General features: G+C 35.1%; 1 protein-coding gene across 2 annotated transcripts in view; it reads left to right on the top strand.

Moving 5' to 3' along the window:
• Positions 1-20272, top strand: part of Stet (stem cell tumor) — a 373411-nt gene that overhangs the window by 327101 nt on the left and 26038 nt on the right. For both annotated transcript variants that reach the window (XM_072891883.1, XM_072891884.1), the window contains one exon: positions 12658-12800. In XM_072891883.1, coding sequence (XP_072747984.1) covers positions 12658-12800 — 143 coding nt within the window. The remainder of the gene's footprint in view (positions 1-12657; positions 12801-20272) is intronic.

Genomic DNA, 20272 nt, shown 5'->3' with positions numbered 1-20272 from the left:
CTTTCTCGGTCGCGTAATTCGACATATCGTGCAATTAATGCGAGAATCACTCTCTTGTCTATCGCGCTTTTATTACTCCGCCGGATGGATGGCGCGTCGCGCATCCATCGATCAACGAAAAGAAGAAGCTCCTCCATTAGCGGCGTGAGCTCCCTGACGTTCAACAACGAGAAGAGGAATGGACGCTGTATATTATTTCCATCATTCCTTCCTGCATTAATCAAGCCGGAGATCCCGTACGCGCGTACAGCGACCACGGTACGCTGACGTGACCGGTCATAAATCGCGGATTCGAGTGCAAACGCGATTACACACCGGCGACGATTATCGAGGGGAGATCCTCCTCCTCTCCTCATCTCTTCCTCCTATCTTCCTGACACACGGCGGCATTCTCGGATGCGGTCCAGCCCGTATAAATACATAAATCCTCTAGGATGCTGACGCAGGTGGAGAAGAAGGGGATCGTACAAGCGGATTCGGAGCGGAAAGCAATACGCGGAAATCCCAGAAAACTCCACGGAAATCCTGGGTTGCGTCACGCGCGCCACCGGGTTGTCGCTTTTGTCGTCGTCGTCGTCGTCGTCGTCGTCGTCGTCGTCGTCGTCGTCGTCGTCGTTGCCTCTGTTACCGCGTCGGCATTCTTTCTTTTTTGTTTTTTTTTCCTCTTTTTTTTTCGCGCCGTTTAATCTGCTTGCGGTCCAGCATAGAGCCCATCCTATGTCGGATATGAATATTCCCGCCTGTTAATTAAACGACGAGAGACGCCACCGGACAACATAAAACACTTATGGAGTAAGATGATGTAATTAAGTGATATGACACTGCCGAACGCAATTGGTCTTGTTTGCTCCACAGAAAAATAAAAAAAAAGTTCGCGCTGTTTAATTATACATATGTACTGATGTACCAATACTTTTTTTGTAAATGTAATTATGTATTTGAAGTAAAAGCTCTATATCATTAAAGAGGAAACTAATAGCATAAAGAATACCAAATATACGGTTTCGTATTACATCGTTTATGTTTGCATCTCTTTGAAATTTAATTATCAAAAAAATGAAAATTGCATTCGAAAGACGCAAATTATCAGCTTAGGGTATATGAAATATCATTATATCAATATTAAATGATACAAGAGTACATCTATTTTCTGGTTTATATCCAGAATGTGATCATGTTTTTCGCTCTACTCTGTTAAAGGTTGCGTTTTTTCTCTCTTTCTATCTTTTCCCTCTCTTTTCATCGTTTTCTTTTTCCCAGCACTTCTGTTTCGCGAAGTTACATCATTCTAAATTGCTTTTGTTTCAATTTCGAACGCACATTCAACCTTATTTCGTGTCTAATTGAACTCGCAGAGTTGAACATTTTCCAGCTGTGCGGTAATTAATTAATTCTCTTTTTAATTCTGCCACTCTTTTCGACTATTATCTTGATTCTGCTGTTTTTATTCCCGGTTAGATAATGTCGTATGTAGTTCAGTTCCGTTTTGCCTCTTGAAGTGAAAATAAATTTTATTTGTCAAGAAATATATTAATATGTTATTAAAATTTGATGTAGAAGTAAGTAAGTAACTGTATACTAACTTTAAATATGATTTTTACAAAAGAAAAGTCTTTCAATTTGTTTCCGGCTTGTGCAAAAAGAGATTGCGACAAAGAATCATATAACTCTACTTCATATTATACTCTCTAGTATATTATCATATAAATTATATTTCTTTCATGAGAAATAAAAAAGTTTTGCTAAAATACTTAATGTAATATGCAACTGCTTTGGAGATACCTTTTTGTAAGAACTTTTAAGAGAACAAATATTTAATGTCGGTAAAAAGAATTATGCATAATTATTACTATATATTCAAATTATCTTTTTGTGCTAACTTGGATTTATTGTAACAAATAATGCACCCGAATAATATATATATATATATATATAACTTATATAATTTGATCTGTATTAAAAATATTTTGCGCTGTATAAGAGAGATTATCGCTTAGGATATTAATTTTCATTGTTGAAAAATCTGTATTTGACGGAGATATATTATTAGAAAAAGAGATAGGTAGGTACGCATGTTTTTTGTTGAAAATTTCTACTTTTCCTGCGATCATCGTATTATATGATAAGAGTTCCGCCTTGTTCACTTATCCGAGGAACGAATTCGACCAGCCAGGTTACGAACGTAATTAATTAATCCTCCCTTTAATTCCATCCATCCGACATTATTACGCCGCTTTTTTCCATCTGATGATACTGTCTTTACAGGCCCTCGTTGTGTCGTTTTGTTTCATCTGGCCCCCTTCCGGAGGGCTGTAATAAATTAGTTCCGTCTTTGCCTTTATCATTCTCCATTTTCCTCTCTTTTCTCCCTCATTTTCTTCTCTTTTTTTCCCTCATTTCTCGTTCTCTTTCCGTTACAATGCGTCACTCGTGCACAGTTCGTCTATTGTACAATCCTTTTCAGAAGGAATATTTAACCGACACTTCAGAAGGCGGATAAAAAGTGGCGAGTACGCTTAATTCCTAGCTACGAGCACGCGAGCCTCGTTAAAACGCAGATGGATTTATGCGACGAGTTCCTTGTATTTTTTTTTTAAACCTGAATAATCGATAGTTGAACTGCATGCGAGCATTGGATCGAACATAGGATAGATGTAAAACATGTAAGACAATATAATTATAATTTTCTGATAAAATTTTATTTATTCTTCTGTTGTAGAAATAAACACATTTTTACAATATTGCGATAAACTATATTACATATTTAGATTCATATAATATTTTTAATGAAGAAAATGATAAGAAGAAAGAAAATAACCAGGTGATAATTACGTTCATTAGAGAGAAATCTGAAAGAATATCACGGGAAACGCGAAGAAATAGAATTATATATATTTAGAAAAAAACCATGTCGATTTAGAGAATTAATCGTTCTCACTTAGATACATACGTCATTCTTCATCTGTGAAATGTGTAGTATTCCACGTGGACGAGAAAACGTGCAAGGAATTCGCGTCCAGGCGCTGTTAATAACTCTCATTTATGACGGCTAAAAATTGAAGGGAGAGACTTGTGTCGACGCAAATAAAACACAAGAAACCGAGCGTCATCAAGTTGTCACGGAGAAAAAGAATTGTCGTTTTCTGTTGCAGCTTTTAACGTCATCGCATTTGCGACTGATTAAAATTGAGCGCGAATAGCGAACGAAGGAACCACGTGATTAAAAAAAAATTTAAGAGACGTACTACATGGCGATATTAAATTAAAATTATTCCCTCGTCGGAGAAACAAATACATTGGATGGAAAAGATGGGGGACGACGTCACTTGGCGAAGAACACGCCTAATGACGCGTTTCCGAACACATAACGTTATGATGAGAAAACAATAGAGACAATGGCGACGACTCGGCAGGGAAAGATATATCGTTAGAGTAAGAGGATATTAATTAAAATACGGATACATCTGCGCGCGCGCGCGCGCATTGCGACTCTACATTACGACTTGCGAGAGCTCGAGTACCCTTATTAAGCTTCATTAGCCGATACTCGGGTTAATTGCTTCATTTTTCCTCTTTATCCTCGAAACAACCTGCCACCACCGTCGTCGCGACACCTCGATTTCGTATCCTTCCTATTCCCGTGCTACGACGCCGCACGATCTTACAGCATAATACAGTCTTGAGTGCATTATGTAATCACAAATTATTCTCTATTAGTGAAGATATATGAAGTGCTGAGAATGATGTCGCGCATTGCGTGTGTGTGTGTGTGTGTGTGTGTGTGTTTTTCAAATTTTCTTTATGAAAATATTAAATAAATATAAAAGTACATGTATAAGAGAATTGTAATAACTTATAATTAGTTTTAATATTTTTCTGTTTTAAAAGTGCAATTAAAATATCTTTTTCGTCATCGATATGTATTACAATTATACGTCTTTTCGATTTATTAATTTGATATATTAAGTGTATTCAAAGCTTTTCTCATATATTTACTCATGTTGTCCCATTGTGTATACAATATTGTTTATATGATTTTGTAGGATTTACTGGCCTTAGGCCAGTAAATGTATTTGCTATTATTACTATTGCTTTCTGTTATTAACATTATCGATTTATTGAGTTATCGTAACATACCTATACATCATGATGCATTTCTGACGTTAATTAACCTATACTTGAATCTGTCGACGCGTTCAAGCGTGTCAGCTTTGTTTTCGTTTAATAAGCGCGCTTATCGAACGTGTAATAAAGTAATACAGGCGCATCTCATAAGCTCGGGCAAAGTAATGATCGTTATGAGAACGGCAATAGCAATATCGCGGATTAAATCTGGCTGTAATTTTGAACGTGCTTTGCAAGATGAAATTTTTTTTTTAGTGTAAACGAGGGGATGTTTAAGTTTACACAAAATTATTATCCTCTATTGCTGTTTACAATAGCCAGGGAATTAAAACTAAAGCGAATATGGGATGAATTAATAGAAAGTAATAGAATAAGATACATTCAATATATTTGACAGATGTAAGATATTTCTTTTGTATTTTTCTTTTATAAAGATAAAGTATTAATTAGTAAAATAGTTTCGTAAAATATTTGTTGACATTTGAAGTCTGTTTTATCTTATATATTATTAACATTTGAAGTCTGTTTTATCATATTAATTTTCTAGTTGTAATAAAAGTTTAACTTTCGAAATATCAATCGATTTTATATCTTCAGAGTAGAATGATTTAAGTTTGTAAAATTCAGTCTACATATTTTTGACATTGGTCCATGTGCATGTATGCGTGCGTATGCATATTATTTATATTAGTGACATAGCCGAGTTTGAAGTTAGAAGATCACTTGAAATTTCGCGTTTTATCTCGAAAAAGGCGACGTTCGTTATTTCCGCTTAATCGCCGATTCAGGATTAGATGTTATGTTAATTGCGACACAGGGTATTCGTAAAAGTTGCCGTTAAGCGGCCATACGTTACGTAGCGGAGAGGGAAGAGGCTCGCGGTAATGGAACAATTACCGTACTGTCTGCATAACTCGCGGTGGAATTCGCCGGAATGCACAGAGAAGAGAGAAGACCGGCGCGACGCTGAGCGGCGAAAGTCATGGCGTCGCGACGCTGTGACGAAGAGGTTAACGTTGTTCACCGGGGATTAGATATCGTCCACTGAAATTGGAAAACTTTATACTTTATATTAGAAGATTCTGTTAAATACCTTTATTTTCTTTCAAAGATTAATCTGTAATATCTGTCCAATAATATATAGATGTCTTGGGAAGTTTGAAGAATCAAATAAAGTCTCTAAAATCATAGGATTTTTTATCTAACTTGATATCAGAAAATGATAATAGACATTTTAACTAACAAAAAATATTAATAATTTTAATTCGCTAATTTAGGTAATTAATTCGCTAATTATAGGAATTTTGTGTTATTTTATAATTTTTTTACCTTTTATTTTTGTACCAAAAAATCTAATACTAATAGGAACCTGAATTATATAATTATAATTCCTAATTATAATTAGGAAATTATATAGAATTTCGAAATAATACAAGAATATAGATAATTATGTACATATATACAATATATAGATTGGCAAATCCTATGTTTTTTTATCAATATATGAAAAAAATAATATTTTTTTATAAAAACACAATAAGGATATTTTTTGCGAGCGATAACAATTGCAGGGAAAATTTATTTCGTGCTGTCACGTTTTCGTTCTCGACAAGTGAAAATACGAATGATAGAGCGTTGCTATCAGCAGCAAGCTGAGATATTCAACCGTGAAACTCCCTGTAAGCCGCGGGAAAGCCGACAACGTTTCTCGGTTTTTCCATTGGTCGCCGCCCATGAATGTGCATTCGAGGAAAGTGCATCCACACGCCGATCCGCGTTACGAAGAATTACGGATATAGGTGGCTTTTTAGAAAATAAAGCGACCGCGTGAACGCACACGTTTGCTCGCTTGCATTGCATCGTTTTATGCTCGATTAAAATGCAGATCATGGAAATTTTTATAAAAATCTCCAAGGTTTTAATTAAAATAAAATTAGTGCTTATTACGTGCCTATATATTATATTAAATTTACAGAGCTAGTACAGCATATTTTTCGTACCATGTTCTTGTTAAAAATTTCAGTTTTAATATAATTGAATCTGACGTGTTTGCTTTTATTATTCACATATTGTCATATTTTTTTGCTGCGACATACATAAATGTAACAAAAAAGATTTTAGAATTTTACTCTACAAATTAAATTTTGTTTAATTTTTAGCTCCCTTGATCAATGGATACTTCATTATTTTAATATTTTATCAATTTGTGCTTGATTTATTGTACATATTGATTCTTATTTGTAAACGCTGCGCTCGATCTTTTCGCGTGTCTCATTAATTGGATCGATGAGCGTTATAAAATATGGAAAAAGAAGTCGATACGAAATTATCACGCAAGCCTTACTATCGCGGTCAACATCTCCGTAGCGATGAAGCCTCGAGATAAAATTCTCGATGCGACGGAATGCAGGCTGCGCCGCTGCTGCTGCATCTACCGCGCTGCATTGCGTGTTGATGTACTCGCGATGCATCGATGCACGGCCATTTCTTTGCGAGACTCGAGCGATTGACGACGAACCTTATTTCTCTCCCCTGATCTGTCATTGTTTCTTTTCCGGGAGGGAAAAGAGGAGAGGAATAGAGAGCAGTAGAGTCTTGCCTTTCACGCAATACTCTACCGCGCGCGCGGAGCAAATATTTCTTCCTTTGCATATCGAGGCGCGACCATTTGCATTCCTCTGTGCCTGTTCTTTTCTTTCTTGCTTCCCGCACTTGCGTTACCGTTTTCCCCTCGAGATAAAGAGGACTCCTGAGCCGACCTTCCATCCCGTACCTTTCCATCTACTCTTTCCACTCTCTCTAGTCTTCTCTCTTCTGGTCTTTTTATTTTTTTTCCTGAGCTTCCAACGTCAACCGACCGGAGACGTTTTCAACTTTAGAGACGTCCTTCACGTTCCTAGAGATTTCCGCAGGAGCGTAGTTACTGTGTAATGAGAGTATGGGACAGTCTCTTCTCTTATCTCATCTCTTCTTGTTCTAATATAGGAAAGAGAAATATTTAAAACTCAAAATATAATTAAAAGAAAAATTTTCGAATGACAATGTTGCTTTATTATTAATGTTTAAACTGTTTCTTTAAACTGTTAAATATATATTAGTTTACTTTGATTAACATTAATTATAATTAATAAGTAACGAGTGATAATTGATGAATTGACAATATATGATGAACGCGGAATAAAGGGTCTCATTGTTTCATATGACGACGTGCATAAGAAAAATTGTAGTTATATCACTAGAAAAGCTTCTCTATTTTTTTCTATTAGCACGACGGAGATAAATATATATAGCTTACTACAAAATTAAGCAGTGTGGAACACAGAAAAGCTACTGTTGTTATCGATGCCAAGCGTTTCTTATATAACTTACTGCAAAATTAAACAGTATGGAACATAGAAAAGATACTGTTGTTATCGATGCTAAGCATTTCTTATAATTTAGGATAATGGAAAGTTGAATACTTTAAGAATCTATTTACGATTTATTTTTTATGATTGAAGGTATGTATTTCATGCCTTTGATGATTAAAAGCTATGGAGATTAGAAACTTAAAAATTCACAGAAATAGTTTAAAATTACTATTACTAAAAAAGTTAAGAGAAAAATTATTTTCAAATGTGTATATACATATGTAAAAACTGATCTTCTCTAATTTTGTATTTTATTGGTGTATTTTTGGAAGATTTTACAATAAGAAACATGATAAATTTTGTCTATAACAATCTCTTTGAAAGTTCTGTTTGATGTTAAACTTTAGCATTCTGCGAACAAGCAAGCAATTGAAACTTTACCTATAATGATCTTGAATTTAACTATGTTGAATAATACATTATAATAATACATTATAATAGTATCAGTAAGACAATATAACTGCTTTTGAAGTAATTTTAGAATTACACTCTTGGAAAGTATACAAAAAATTGAAAACGCACGCACGGTATCGGAAAATAATTTTTAACTTTAGTTGCATGTTTTAATCAATTTTATATGATTGTTTTCCCTTCATTTTCACGACTTTGTATGTAATTGTTAATTCCACATCAATTTTGTTTATTTTCTGGTAATAATGGTTTGGTTGCTTTGATTTAATCCTTATAATCGTTATATACAATAAGCCATTAATAAGCCATCATTAAAATATATTTACCACATAAGTTGTACAATTGAAAGAGTAATTATTTGCCTGCATTATTCGTTAAAAATCTACAAAGTGCTCTAATTAAAACGAAATTGTAGCAGAGATAATTACTTTTTACTGTAGCAGCGCATTTCGATAATTTTCGACATGCTGTTTATATCCTTTTAAAATCGACATTGATATATAATCGCGAGTAAATATCGTTGGTCGCACGTTTTTATCAGTTACAGAACGAATTAGTCTCGAACAATGACGGAATTTTATCTTAATTACATTGTATTTACATTGAATTTTGAAATAATAATTTTGGCAACAAAATTCCTGATGCAACATATAACATGAAACTGAAATACGAGAATAAAATATAATATTTATTCTTTTTTCGCTCTATGATGTGTAAAATATATACCAGAATGGATATATTAAGAAATATTATAGTATTTATATTTCTTATGGAAGTATATATATGATAATAAATTTTTATAAATTTTCATCATATATATATGTAATGTTTTTTTTGAAAAAAAAAATAAATAAATAACGATATAAAGGCCTAAAACGCAGGCGAAAAGACGCGTGAACAAATTCTCGCGCCGGCTAATTAATGTCTCGACCACAATGGCGGAAAGCGCCCAAGCTCCTCGGCCTTAAAACCAATTTGTTGCCCGCTCTCCGGCTCCTTGTTTCCCCGTCGAAACGGTGCGGCGCGGGTTTGCATTATACTTAGGGTTCCGCCATTATGTTTCCCCGGTTTTGCCGAAACAATACAGCGTGTAAGCGGCCGTCGTACCGCGTCTCAACGTAATATTACGTTGGTTGATTTATATCGTCCATTCTTGCGACCTGCACTCGCAACATTACATTCACTCACTAGGCAATCGGGATCATTATGACGTAATAAACGTCCGGGGCAGACACCCTCGATGACGAGAAAGAGTTCCGCATGCAACATACGCGAGAAAAGAAAGTCACGCACCAAGCTGACATGTAAATCGTGATGTAAAAGTGTTTGAAAATTAAATTTAGGAGAGTCAAAATAAATGTCACAGATTAGAGCATTTAAACTACGATAATAGCATATTTTTATTTTTATTTTGATCGTAAGTAATTATTTTGCAAATTTTGAATACACATATGTATATATATATATTTCGCAGAACTGTCACGCAATTGTGAAAGCACATATAATCGCGCACGCATTAGGAGAATATGAAATTTTTATAGAACAAAGGACAAATCATTTGAGCTGTGTTCTTATTAAACAAAACAAGTGTTTATCGTATTGCAAAATGCTTTCACTTACGCTCTCGTGTTATATTTTCGCGCAATATTGCCGCCATCATTTACAAAATGCCAGATAGTTTGTATAATGCAACGGCGAAGAGCGCCATATCTCTCTCTTTATATTTGTGCAATATGCTTTTACAGTGAAAAGTTTTTTTTTTTTTTTTTTTTAGAAGCGACGTACAACATGTGACGAAAGGCGTTGGCGTTGTGCTGAAAATCAGATTCGGTCGATGCTGAGCAATTAATATACATAATTAATATACAATGTAGAGAGATTAATATTTATTAAATTTATAAAGAATAATTAATTGACAAATTAATTAAAATTGCATGAATTTATGATTTACAATTCTTTGTATATGTATTACATTCCAATATGTTGATAGAACATTGCGACAATAGGATTAACTAGATGTCTGATGTTTCAATTATGTTTCAGTGATATTTGTGATAATTTAATGTAATATAATTTTATCAAATTGTTTTGAATATTTCAATGCAACAGGACGTTGAATGCCTTCACAATTTATATAAAAAACAATTTTTTTTGATAAAATAGAAAAAAGTAAAATATTTTCCTCTCAAAAGTGAAAACTTAAAGCGAGAGAAATGTCGATGCACAAATCCGCATTGTTCGCTCGAACCGAAGTAATGTTTGACGAGATGAAACGGACGACTGACGCGATGATGAACGCGAGTTGCGTGAAGGCACACCGTAAATTTTTTTTCCTTTCATTTAAACGTGTCGCCCGCATTTTTGAAAGCAAATCTCAGATAGATTCGTCAACGGCAACATACGACACGGGCGGTCTCGCTGCTGCGCCGACCTCGCAAAGTTGCATGAGTCTGAAACGTGAAATTAAATCCGGGCGTATAAACGGGCGCCATGTATACCCTGTCAACGGTTACAAACGCGAGTCACGAATCCGTAGCGCACGGAGCGCGTCTTTCGCTTTTATTTACGGTTCGCCTGCTCGCACCGCGAACGCGTTGATTTAATTCCGAAAGTTGCCAGCGCTGGGAAAGAGAGCCGCCCTCGTACGATGCGACACATGTCTGTAATGTCCGCGTAACACGTGAGACTTCTTGCATTTCGGTTGCATCAATACCCTTTCGGTATTCCTTTACGGGTTAAGTGACGAAGAAAATAGTGGCTCTTGAGTTCGACAGCGCATGGCATTCAGTGCTTAAAGTCACGATACATAATCGATTTTTACGAAATTCTTTGACCTACATCTGCAATCAGTATCTTTTTAACAAAAATATTGAAATATTAATTAATTTTTAAATAATATATGATCAAAAAGTAGCGGCTCTTCGTCAAATTGATTTATTTACGATTTAATTTTGAATGGATTTTCAGTTCGAGACGATAACAATATTTGATTAGATTTTTTCAAAAGAAGAATGAAGTCCTCAAATTGATAAAATAATCTCTACGCAAAGTTCATAGAAACTTTCTACAGTTCTTTATTTGCGAGGGAAATGTCATGTTGCATAAACTATAAACGCAGCGAATGTCAGAGCGAGGGTATTAATACTCTGCACGCAACTTTGTGTATTCGTGCGTACTACGTGCGTGCGCGACCGCTCGCTCGCGATTTTTTCCCATTTATTTTCATATGCCTTTTCGCTGGGTATTTTCACTGTCGCGCGTAGACCGACATCTTTATCGCTGCCGTTATACGGGTTCAACATACCTTTTGGTTTGCCGCACTGATTAACCCTTTCAATGTCGATGGCAATGTACGGAGAGTTGTACAATTTATGCGCATATATTTCACTTGCGCACCGAATTCCGCCATTTTCTTAGTCATCCCTTATTCTATTCGAGGTCACCCAGGGACAGACAAATGTATACAGTTCGCTTAGCGTGATTAAAGTAGATGAGTTTTGATCGTGTCATAATTTTTGTTGCGTGACTTTTGAATGGACGCCATAGTATGTATATTAATATAATGTTCATTATTGTATTACTATTTTATTTGATGTTTGTGAAAAATGTTGAAAGCATTCAAATAGCTTGATTGATAAAATTATTACGAAATATCATGTCTAAAATTTATCATTTCTTTTCTAGGGATTTCGAGAATTATTTTTTTATTATCTACATATTTAGAATTCCTATATTTTACTCGTATTAAATATTTTTATGGTCTATTTTTCTGTCACTTAAAAAATTAATATTTTCTTATGAATATGTTAATGATAGTTCAAACATTATTATCAAGATAAGTTAATAAATTCACAGAATATCTAATCTCGTGAGGGAAATGATTTATTTTTTATTAACACAGAGCAATGTAGAGAAGCGTATTTCCATACGAAACACATATACTCATTGTTCACTTTTATGCATTGCGTGACTAATTCATCACACGTAACATTTCGCCGCGTAGTTCGAGTAATCTTACTTGTTTTAACACACAAGTGCATCTCTTCCTTTCCTCTTTGTTATTTTCTCGTATTTTTGCTACAGTTGCCCGACTATTTACGATCTTTTTCTCCTACGTGTAAAAGATTTCTCGAAGGGCTGCTCGGAAAAATGTCTTGCAACATACCATATTTTAGGTGCGATGGTTTGTTGGTAAAATGTTACGCTTCAAAAATAATAGTAATGTACACAAGTAAAAATAGTAATAAATAATAATCAGAGAATAAAATATATACATATAATAAATAAGTTGTAAAACTTTAACAGTACGTAAGTATTGATTCGAACAAATAAACAAGGCTTATATATGCTTACATGTTTCTAAAATTTAACTTTCTTGTATATCCTGTGTGATTTGAAAACTTTATGTATATATAAAACATAATTTTATATTTAAAAAAACAATACATTAATATAAAATATACATGTGCAATTTTTTCATTACTTAGTTCGGTTTTTCCCGTTTTTAACTGTTACTTATATTGTACAATAATATTCAGAGCCTTATTGATTACTTTTGTTAATTTTTCAAGTTCTAAAAATTCTCCTTTTAAATTATTAGCATTAAATGCAATAAATACGACTTTTGTAAAGTTTTTCGTGGAATTTCTTTATTTATTACGCATATCCGTCTCGAATATTATTGACAATATTCCTGTCCGCCTTGTTCCAGTTGGGTTTCTTCACATACTATACAGTGGCGATGGGCGAGGTGAATCCCTCGGGGCCGGTGCCGATTGACAGTGTCTTCATTTACAGGCCGGACAAGCGACTCGAACTCTGGAGGTTCGCCTTCTACATGTTCTTGCACGCTGGGTAAGTCTCTTAATTTTTTCTTTTTCTTTTAACGGCAATACTCTAGATCTGCATTTATACTTTAAACATGTTTCGCGTGCATTATCATGCTATTTTCTTTAGTATTTTAGGAATATTTGCGACATTATTTTCACAAATAACATGGATCTCTTGATTGAAATTCTATTGGATTCTACGTTATCTCTTTTGTTTTATTATTCGAGAAAGAGTGCATCGATAACTCAATTCTTTTTTGCTTTTCGTGGTACGCAAGTGCGTCGTTAATTTTCCCGGCCATCGCAGAAGGAAATGCCGATGTAATACAAGCACAGCACATTTTCTTTTAAATCACGTATCGCTACGATTTTATGTAACATCCCAGACCACGTTTTTTCGCGCTAATGGATGCGAAAGTAAATCTGCGTCAATGCACATTCAAATTATCGAAGGCATCATCGGCGAATTCGCGGCTAGAAAAATATGAAAGAGCCGATAAAATCTTCGTGGAATATTTGAGCAATGTCGATCATGAAGAACGCATTTTCACCTAAAAATTGAATTTTCCAATCTTTTTTGCTTCTGATTATTTCGAATATAAGTAATCTTTTATTATTTATAAATATTGATTTTCTTATTGATTTTTTTAAACATGTTTAGAAAAATGTTATTACTGTTAGTTTTTGCGATGAATATCGGAAACTATATTTAAACATCGCTATCGTTTGAATATTATTTCTTACTGAGAACATGAAATAACATCGCGATATTGTGTATCACTGCAATAGCGATATTGCGAGTGATATTGAGGAAAAAAAAGAAGCCGAAATTCTCTGAAATCGAGGACGTTGCAGCACCGCACGAATTATTACGATTACGGCAGCGCGAAAAAAGGGATCGAGATAAACCACGTTTCCGGCGCACCTTTCGCCCCTATTTTTTTGTCGGACTTGCAGAATCAACGTACCGCATATATGTTTCGTGCGTGCGTTGCATTTACTTTCGGTCTAATTTAATTCATTTACTATTCAAGAGAGATGTAATATACTACGCTTTTTATGTTCTATCAATAATGGATCAATAAAGCAATTTATGTCGAGCTAGTGGATATTTGGAAAAGAGAATATATAAGCTTTTAGAAAAATACGCAATAAAAAATATAATAAATAAAAAAAAATATAGAATAATAATAAATAATAAGTAAAGAAAATATAATAAAGAAGAAAGAGGAAGAAATAAGAAAAGTATAAAATCAAAAATTTTTATGTATTTCATTACTTATTTTATAAACAAGGTTTACTAGGTGTAAAAATTTTTCTTTTTATTTCTAACGTCAAAGTAATAATTGGAAATTTCACAATAAAGACTTTTAAAGAGTTTAAAAGTTTTAAAGAAAATATGTAAATACTTAAAATTTAAATAACAATCCTCTTGTGTCAAGAGAAAACTTGACACAAGGATATTATTTAATTAAATTTACTTAGAGATTTTAATGAATTAGAAATGATTTAGAATTTAAATGAATTTATAGTTACGACTTATTACAGAATATATAAGATACTTGCATACGCGAGGAGACAAATGTTGGGATTAAACGGATGCGACTCTACGCATCTAACCACCTGCGTCCGTCATGAATGTTAGGCATTAAGTTACTGACTAATTAAAGCTAATTCCTTTTCTTATTGCCGCGTATTGCATTTAGCGTTCTCACAATCAGTCGGCATTGCGTCGATTAAATTCAGGCGGCGTTGCAAGAGAAACAAAATTATTTAACTATTCTGGCGTGTTTCTACAGGAAAGAAAAGGTGGCAGCTTTCCCTGCTCTTGGTATTTTTCTATTGTATTATGCTCATTTTTTTCTTTCTCTTCTCTTCTACATCGATGGTTTTTACCTTCTTTTCCTTTTTCTCCACCTTCTGCCTTCTCTATCTCGACATTTCTCTGAACGCACCAACGTTTCCACCTCTTTCCTTTCCAGCCCCAAAATCACGAAGAGAAAAGAGAGACGAGATTCTGCAGCCGATTCTCTCTGTGCTTGGTCTCCCTCTTTCGCCGACGGGATAGAAGTTTTCAGCGCGCGAAGCTCTGTAAATTATTCATGGAACGCCAGATAAGGCGTCGTTTTTCCTACGTGCGTATGGAAACGGCGATAAGAGTGACCCCGTCGCTGTTTTTTCTTCCATAGAAAACGGTGCGTTCGTTTAATTTTTGTTTCCCTCTTATGTTCTTTTCCTCTTTTTATTGTACTCTTTATTGTGCTATTCTCCTTCTTGTTTCCAATTTCTGATAATATTTCGATATTACGATCTCCTTTCTATTTATCGTATCATTTTTTTACTTTTATTTTGTCTTGAAATGTTCTACGTATTGTTTCTAATCTCTTTTTATTTTATTTCTCTCTTTTTTTTTTTTAAATCTGCGAAATTTGATATTCTTTCGTTTATAATATTTATTTTATTAATATTCATATTTTTCTATTCTCCCTCATTTTTTGAAGTTGTACTATATTAATATAAATTAAAAATGTATGCATTTCTTATTAATTACTTATACGAAATTTATTCATATTTCATATTCTTTCAATGTTTTATAATACCGTTAGCTGCATCGTTTTATTCCCATTATATTGTTCAAACGGGACCTTGGAGCGTAATAAACTTCATCGCGTTTTCTTTCTTCCTCTTTTCCGTAAACTCTTTCTCAAGCCAGAGTTCACTGTGCATTTGTCTTCCTTTTTACCGATTACTTCTTTTGTCGATCCACGCTTCCGCGCGAAATGTTATCGCGGATGTTGGGTTATTATTAATGCGAACAACGCCCCGCGTGCGTCCAAAAGTCATTTTCTCGAGCATTACATGATCCTGAAAGAGCTCAAGAACGGCGAGATATGTGCGGTAAGTCGAAGAGAAATTTCATAGAAGCTGAGGAATTCGGTGGAGAGGGTCGAATCTCCAGGAAAGATACGCATGTGAATGAATACGCGTTTAAATTGAGTCTTGGATAAAATATACAGGTAATAAAGCAGTCGCAATTTTCCCTCTTTTTATTTGCATTTCCGTAGTCAATGTACATTAATAATCTTCCGATCGATTACATGCGCGAGCATTTTACGTGTCCGTTACGCTAATTGGCATAAATCGGAGTTATGATAAGCGTATAATGCATCGACGATGACACACGAGCTGCCAGGAAAGGCCAGAAGCGCGATCTATAATCGACGAATAAAAAGCTTGACGCTTCAGTCGGGTGACAGGCGATTAATTATAAAAACAAGACGGCGAGCGCCTTTTTCCGTCTCCGCGTAACGCCCGTTACCTCCGCCAGACGTTATCGAGCTTCCTCCGTTATTAATGTGAAAACTGTCTCTGCTGCTATCGCGCTCTCAAGTCGTGTCTCTGTCCTCCTTTTCTCTCTCTCTCTCTCTCTCTCTCTCTCTCTCTCTTTCTTTCTTTTATGCTGTGCACGATGCCGTGAGAAAGCCGGAAGCGCGGAAAAATCGAGACAATCGCCGTAATTGCGGGAAGTCAACGCGCGGCAGCGTCGTCGGAGCGGACACAATGGTATCGCCGAGTCCGCGAAATACAAGCCGAAAGGATTCGCGCCGCTCGAGACGGGACACGCTTCCGTATCTCGTCGTCCGTGGTACGTATATCGACTCGTGCGAATCAGGCTTGAATTCAGAAGAACGCTTTGTTGCGCTTCAATTGTTGTCGGACACGCGGCACATCCTAAAAAAAAGTAGGGAAAAAAAAGGACATATACTGCTCGCAGAAAATTTTTGACAAAGAATTTTTATTCGGCGAAGCAGATGAAATGATCAAAATTGTCAACTTTCATAAAAAAAACAATACTTATATATATAGAAACGCAAACGAATTGCAAGCTTCGTAAATCATTCTTAACCGTGAAGAGGAAAGAAGGGAAATATACTTTCAAATCTTCCGACTCGTAACTCAATTTAAATAACGATGTCCACCGCCCCATCATCTTTATAAGCCCTCGTCACTTGTTCACTACCGATGCGATATTATGCATGCGCGACGAGCACGGCGGCACACCATTATGCCACGAGTCTTTTTAATGTTGCATAAATGCGCCGGGAAGGCTTGCGACTTTTAATATCATCGAGGCGGGCTTCTCTCGTCTCGTGTGCACGCGATGCGCGCCACGTGAACCGAAACTTTCAACCTGCGCTCACCCAACCTCCGCGAATGAAAATTCTTGTTGAAAGTGAACAAATTGTATGTACGCGCGATTACATTCAGTTTTTACTCCCCTCAAAATAGCAGGGAATGAATTTCATTACGACATTCTCTGCTGTATGTACAATTAACTCGAAATTAGTTACAAAAAATTAGTCGGTAAAATTATATTTTACGTTTCTTTGTTCTTTAATATCTCGATAATTTGAACGCTTTTCGATTTGAGAAATTTGATTTAAAACTGATTTTTACATGAAATAGTTTACATCTCGAGAATTATCAGCGTCACGATATTTTAGTTGAAGAAAAATCGTTCTTCAATTGGTCAAAGAATCTGTCATTAGAATTCAGATCGGGGTTTCCTTGAGACAGCCAACTGCTGAGACATCATTCTCGACAGGCTCGTCCACGCTTTCGTCTTTCGTAAGTAAGAAGTTTTCGGCGTGTAATTAACTACTAGCAAGTAGTTAGAGACGCTGACGAAACCACTTGCGCCTGTGGAACATTAGAGTCAACTTGCTTGGGAACTTTATCCCTTCGTTCTCGCAAAGTTACCAGCACCCACTGTGTGCTCGATAATACTTTTGATCCGCTCACGCGACCCTGATTTCTCGAGAATTATCGCGAATTGTCGAATAGGATCGAATTAAATGACTGTTAGAACCATCGGGACATTGAAAACATAATAGTTTTCCTTATTATTTTCTTTATTGATCAAATAGTTTGTCATTCTTCCATTAAATTTTAATTTCGTTCGAAATTATTTAATTTTTTTTATTACGACAAATACACAATTATTTATTATATAAAAATGACAAATACTAAATTATTTGTAGATATTTCTTATATAAAATATTTTGTTATTTTTCGCGTTAATTTAATTATGAAATTATTTAATTTTTTTATTACGACGAATATAAAATTGTTTACAAGTATTTAAATTGGTCATAGAAATCTGTATAATATCTGTAAATATATATTATTGAGTATTCAAGATAACCAATCTATGAATAAGTATCAATCGCATTGTGATTTGTTATAAGTAGGCAATCGTCGAAATTGAATATCCCACGCAAGAAAGTCCGCCGGTCCTTTTTCCTATAGTCAGACGACACGGCGAAAACAATAAGACGAATAGAGATATCCGTTATAGGAGGCCGGTTACCGTCATTCGTATTCGTCGAATGGAAATTCAGCTCTCGAACAACGACATTGCTTTCTGCTGTCGTGGACCAAAACAGATGGCGAAGGAAAAAGATAGATAGATAGGGGATCATCCTCACGCGAAAACCGAGAAATCCGTTGTAATTCGTCCACCGACACAATGCCCGAGATTCGTCTAATTGGTATCCAATTAACCGAAATTGGCGCGGTCGGAGAACCTCGTTATCGTGACTCGAATATCTTGGAAGCAGATTTTGCTGATTGTGAGAGAGGCTCGAATGTGCATAGATCGCCATCGATAAGCGTCGTTGTATATACATATATTTACATTATATTTTATCGAGCATGTCACCCAACTATGGATATTGATTCTATTGTATTAAGGTATTAATTTATGCGACTGATACCATTTGTTTTCTTACCAATATGTAACTATGACGCTTAACAATGTACATTGTTCGAGTTAAATAATCTTTGATGAATGAATTAAAGCATATGTTATAATGGAGATGTTTAATGTTTAATTTCGGTGATTTTCGAAACTTTCAATTGTGTTTATTCATTTATGTATTCATAAATTTATCAAAATATCAGTAAATAATTTATAAACTTTGTCTATCTTGAAGAGACAATAAATTGTTAAAAGTTTGTATATTATATATCACGTGAGTAAAGTTAAAATATATAATATTAAAAGAGATAGCAATAAATTTGAATGTAAATAATTAAAATCCTATGAATTTTTATTACAATATTTAAAACAAATAAATGGTAATAGCTTCGATAGAAGATTGAAAAATACTATCGTGCAAAAGTCCAGTGGGAGTTCTATCGACGGATGATATCAAGACAGCAGGAGACCAAGGAAAATTTATGAACCTCCTACAGTCGCGCCCGACACGACGCCTCCTTACGCGCGTTCCATTCCAACGATTGCATTCTGAAAACGTATCGACATCTATACATCACGTCTGTCCCAACGCGAAGGCGACCTCCGGTTTTCCGCCCTCGCGACCCAGAAGGATGGAAGCATCGTCATTTGCATTCGCCCGGCAACGAGACGGCAAAAAACCCGTTGGAATTCCGAGTATCGATTTAATTCTGACCTAATCACGGTTACCTCTCTCCTTCCCTCTCTCCTCTAGATGGACTTCGTTCCTTGGTAATGCGACGGCCGCGGGAATCCGAGGCCGTGGCATCCATTTCTGTCGATGAGACTAACCGACGAGTGACGCCCAAGCGTTCCAACCATCGCATTCTTTCCATTTGACCGCATTGCGACAGGGCGCACAGCGACGATAAAACTCGTACCTCATGCAAATTGGTCGCTTCCTAGGCGCACGTCGCGGCTACGAAGTTACGGTACACGCAGACTAATTGTGGCCTACCGCATGTCATGATGCAAAGAGACTTCTGTGAAAAAGTTGTCCTTTCCTCTCTTTGAATCAAACCTCGTTTCATGAGGAAAAATGTAGTGAATGCTAAAATTTCGCGTCGTCGGTCAAATAAACACGCTTTTAAAAAAGTATCTTGCTTAGAATTCAAGGAATCATATTGAAGGAATAATCTATGCTTCGTTAATATCCCATTTTCTTTCTAGTAAGAACTTGTCTTTTTCTTTTTGTCAATTTTCAATTTGTAAGTTATGTAATAATCGGATGATTGGTATATAATTCAAGATAAAATATCAGAAAATTATCTAATTATGTATATAAAATAAAATAATAATTATTTATTAAAAATAAAATAATTTCCATAGAAAAACAAAAAAATAAACAGTTTAATTTATTCCTTCAGATTAGAATTTAAATTATAATAATAAAGATTTATATTACATTATATAATGTGCCACTTTTTTTGTAGTACAAGTAAAAGGATAAGTTTTTGCCTCGATTGACTATCTAGATCTCGCGACTGTGTCAACGAGAATCGCTCTCCAAGATTTTCCATGCACTCGAGTGTATGACGCGATAGATAAGAGGAGCGATCGTTTTCCCATGCTTAGAAAGTTTCTTCTTACGAAGATAATATTCATAATTGTTCTACGGTTTATTTTCTTACAAATTTCTTTTGCCGACAATTACGGCTGAGATTGTCCAAATTATCAAACGACCAGCAATTTCATCA

This window comes from Anoplolepis gracilipes, chromosome 5, assembly GCF_047496725.1.
Source record: "Anoplolepis gracilipes chromosome 5, ASM4749672v1, whole genome shotgun sequence".
NCBI lineage: Eukaryota > Metazoa > Arthropoda > Insecta > Hymenoptera > Formicidae > Anoplolepis > Anoplolepis gracilipes.
Note: the sequence above shows the minus strand (reverse complement) of the source record. Positions and strands in the feature narration are given on the sequence as shown.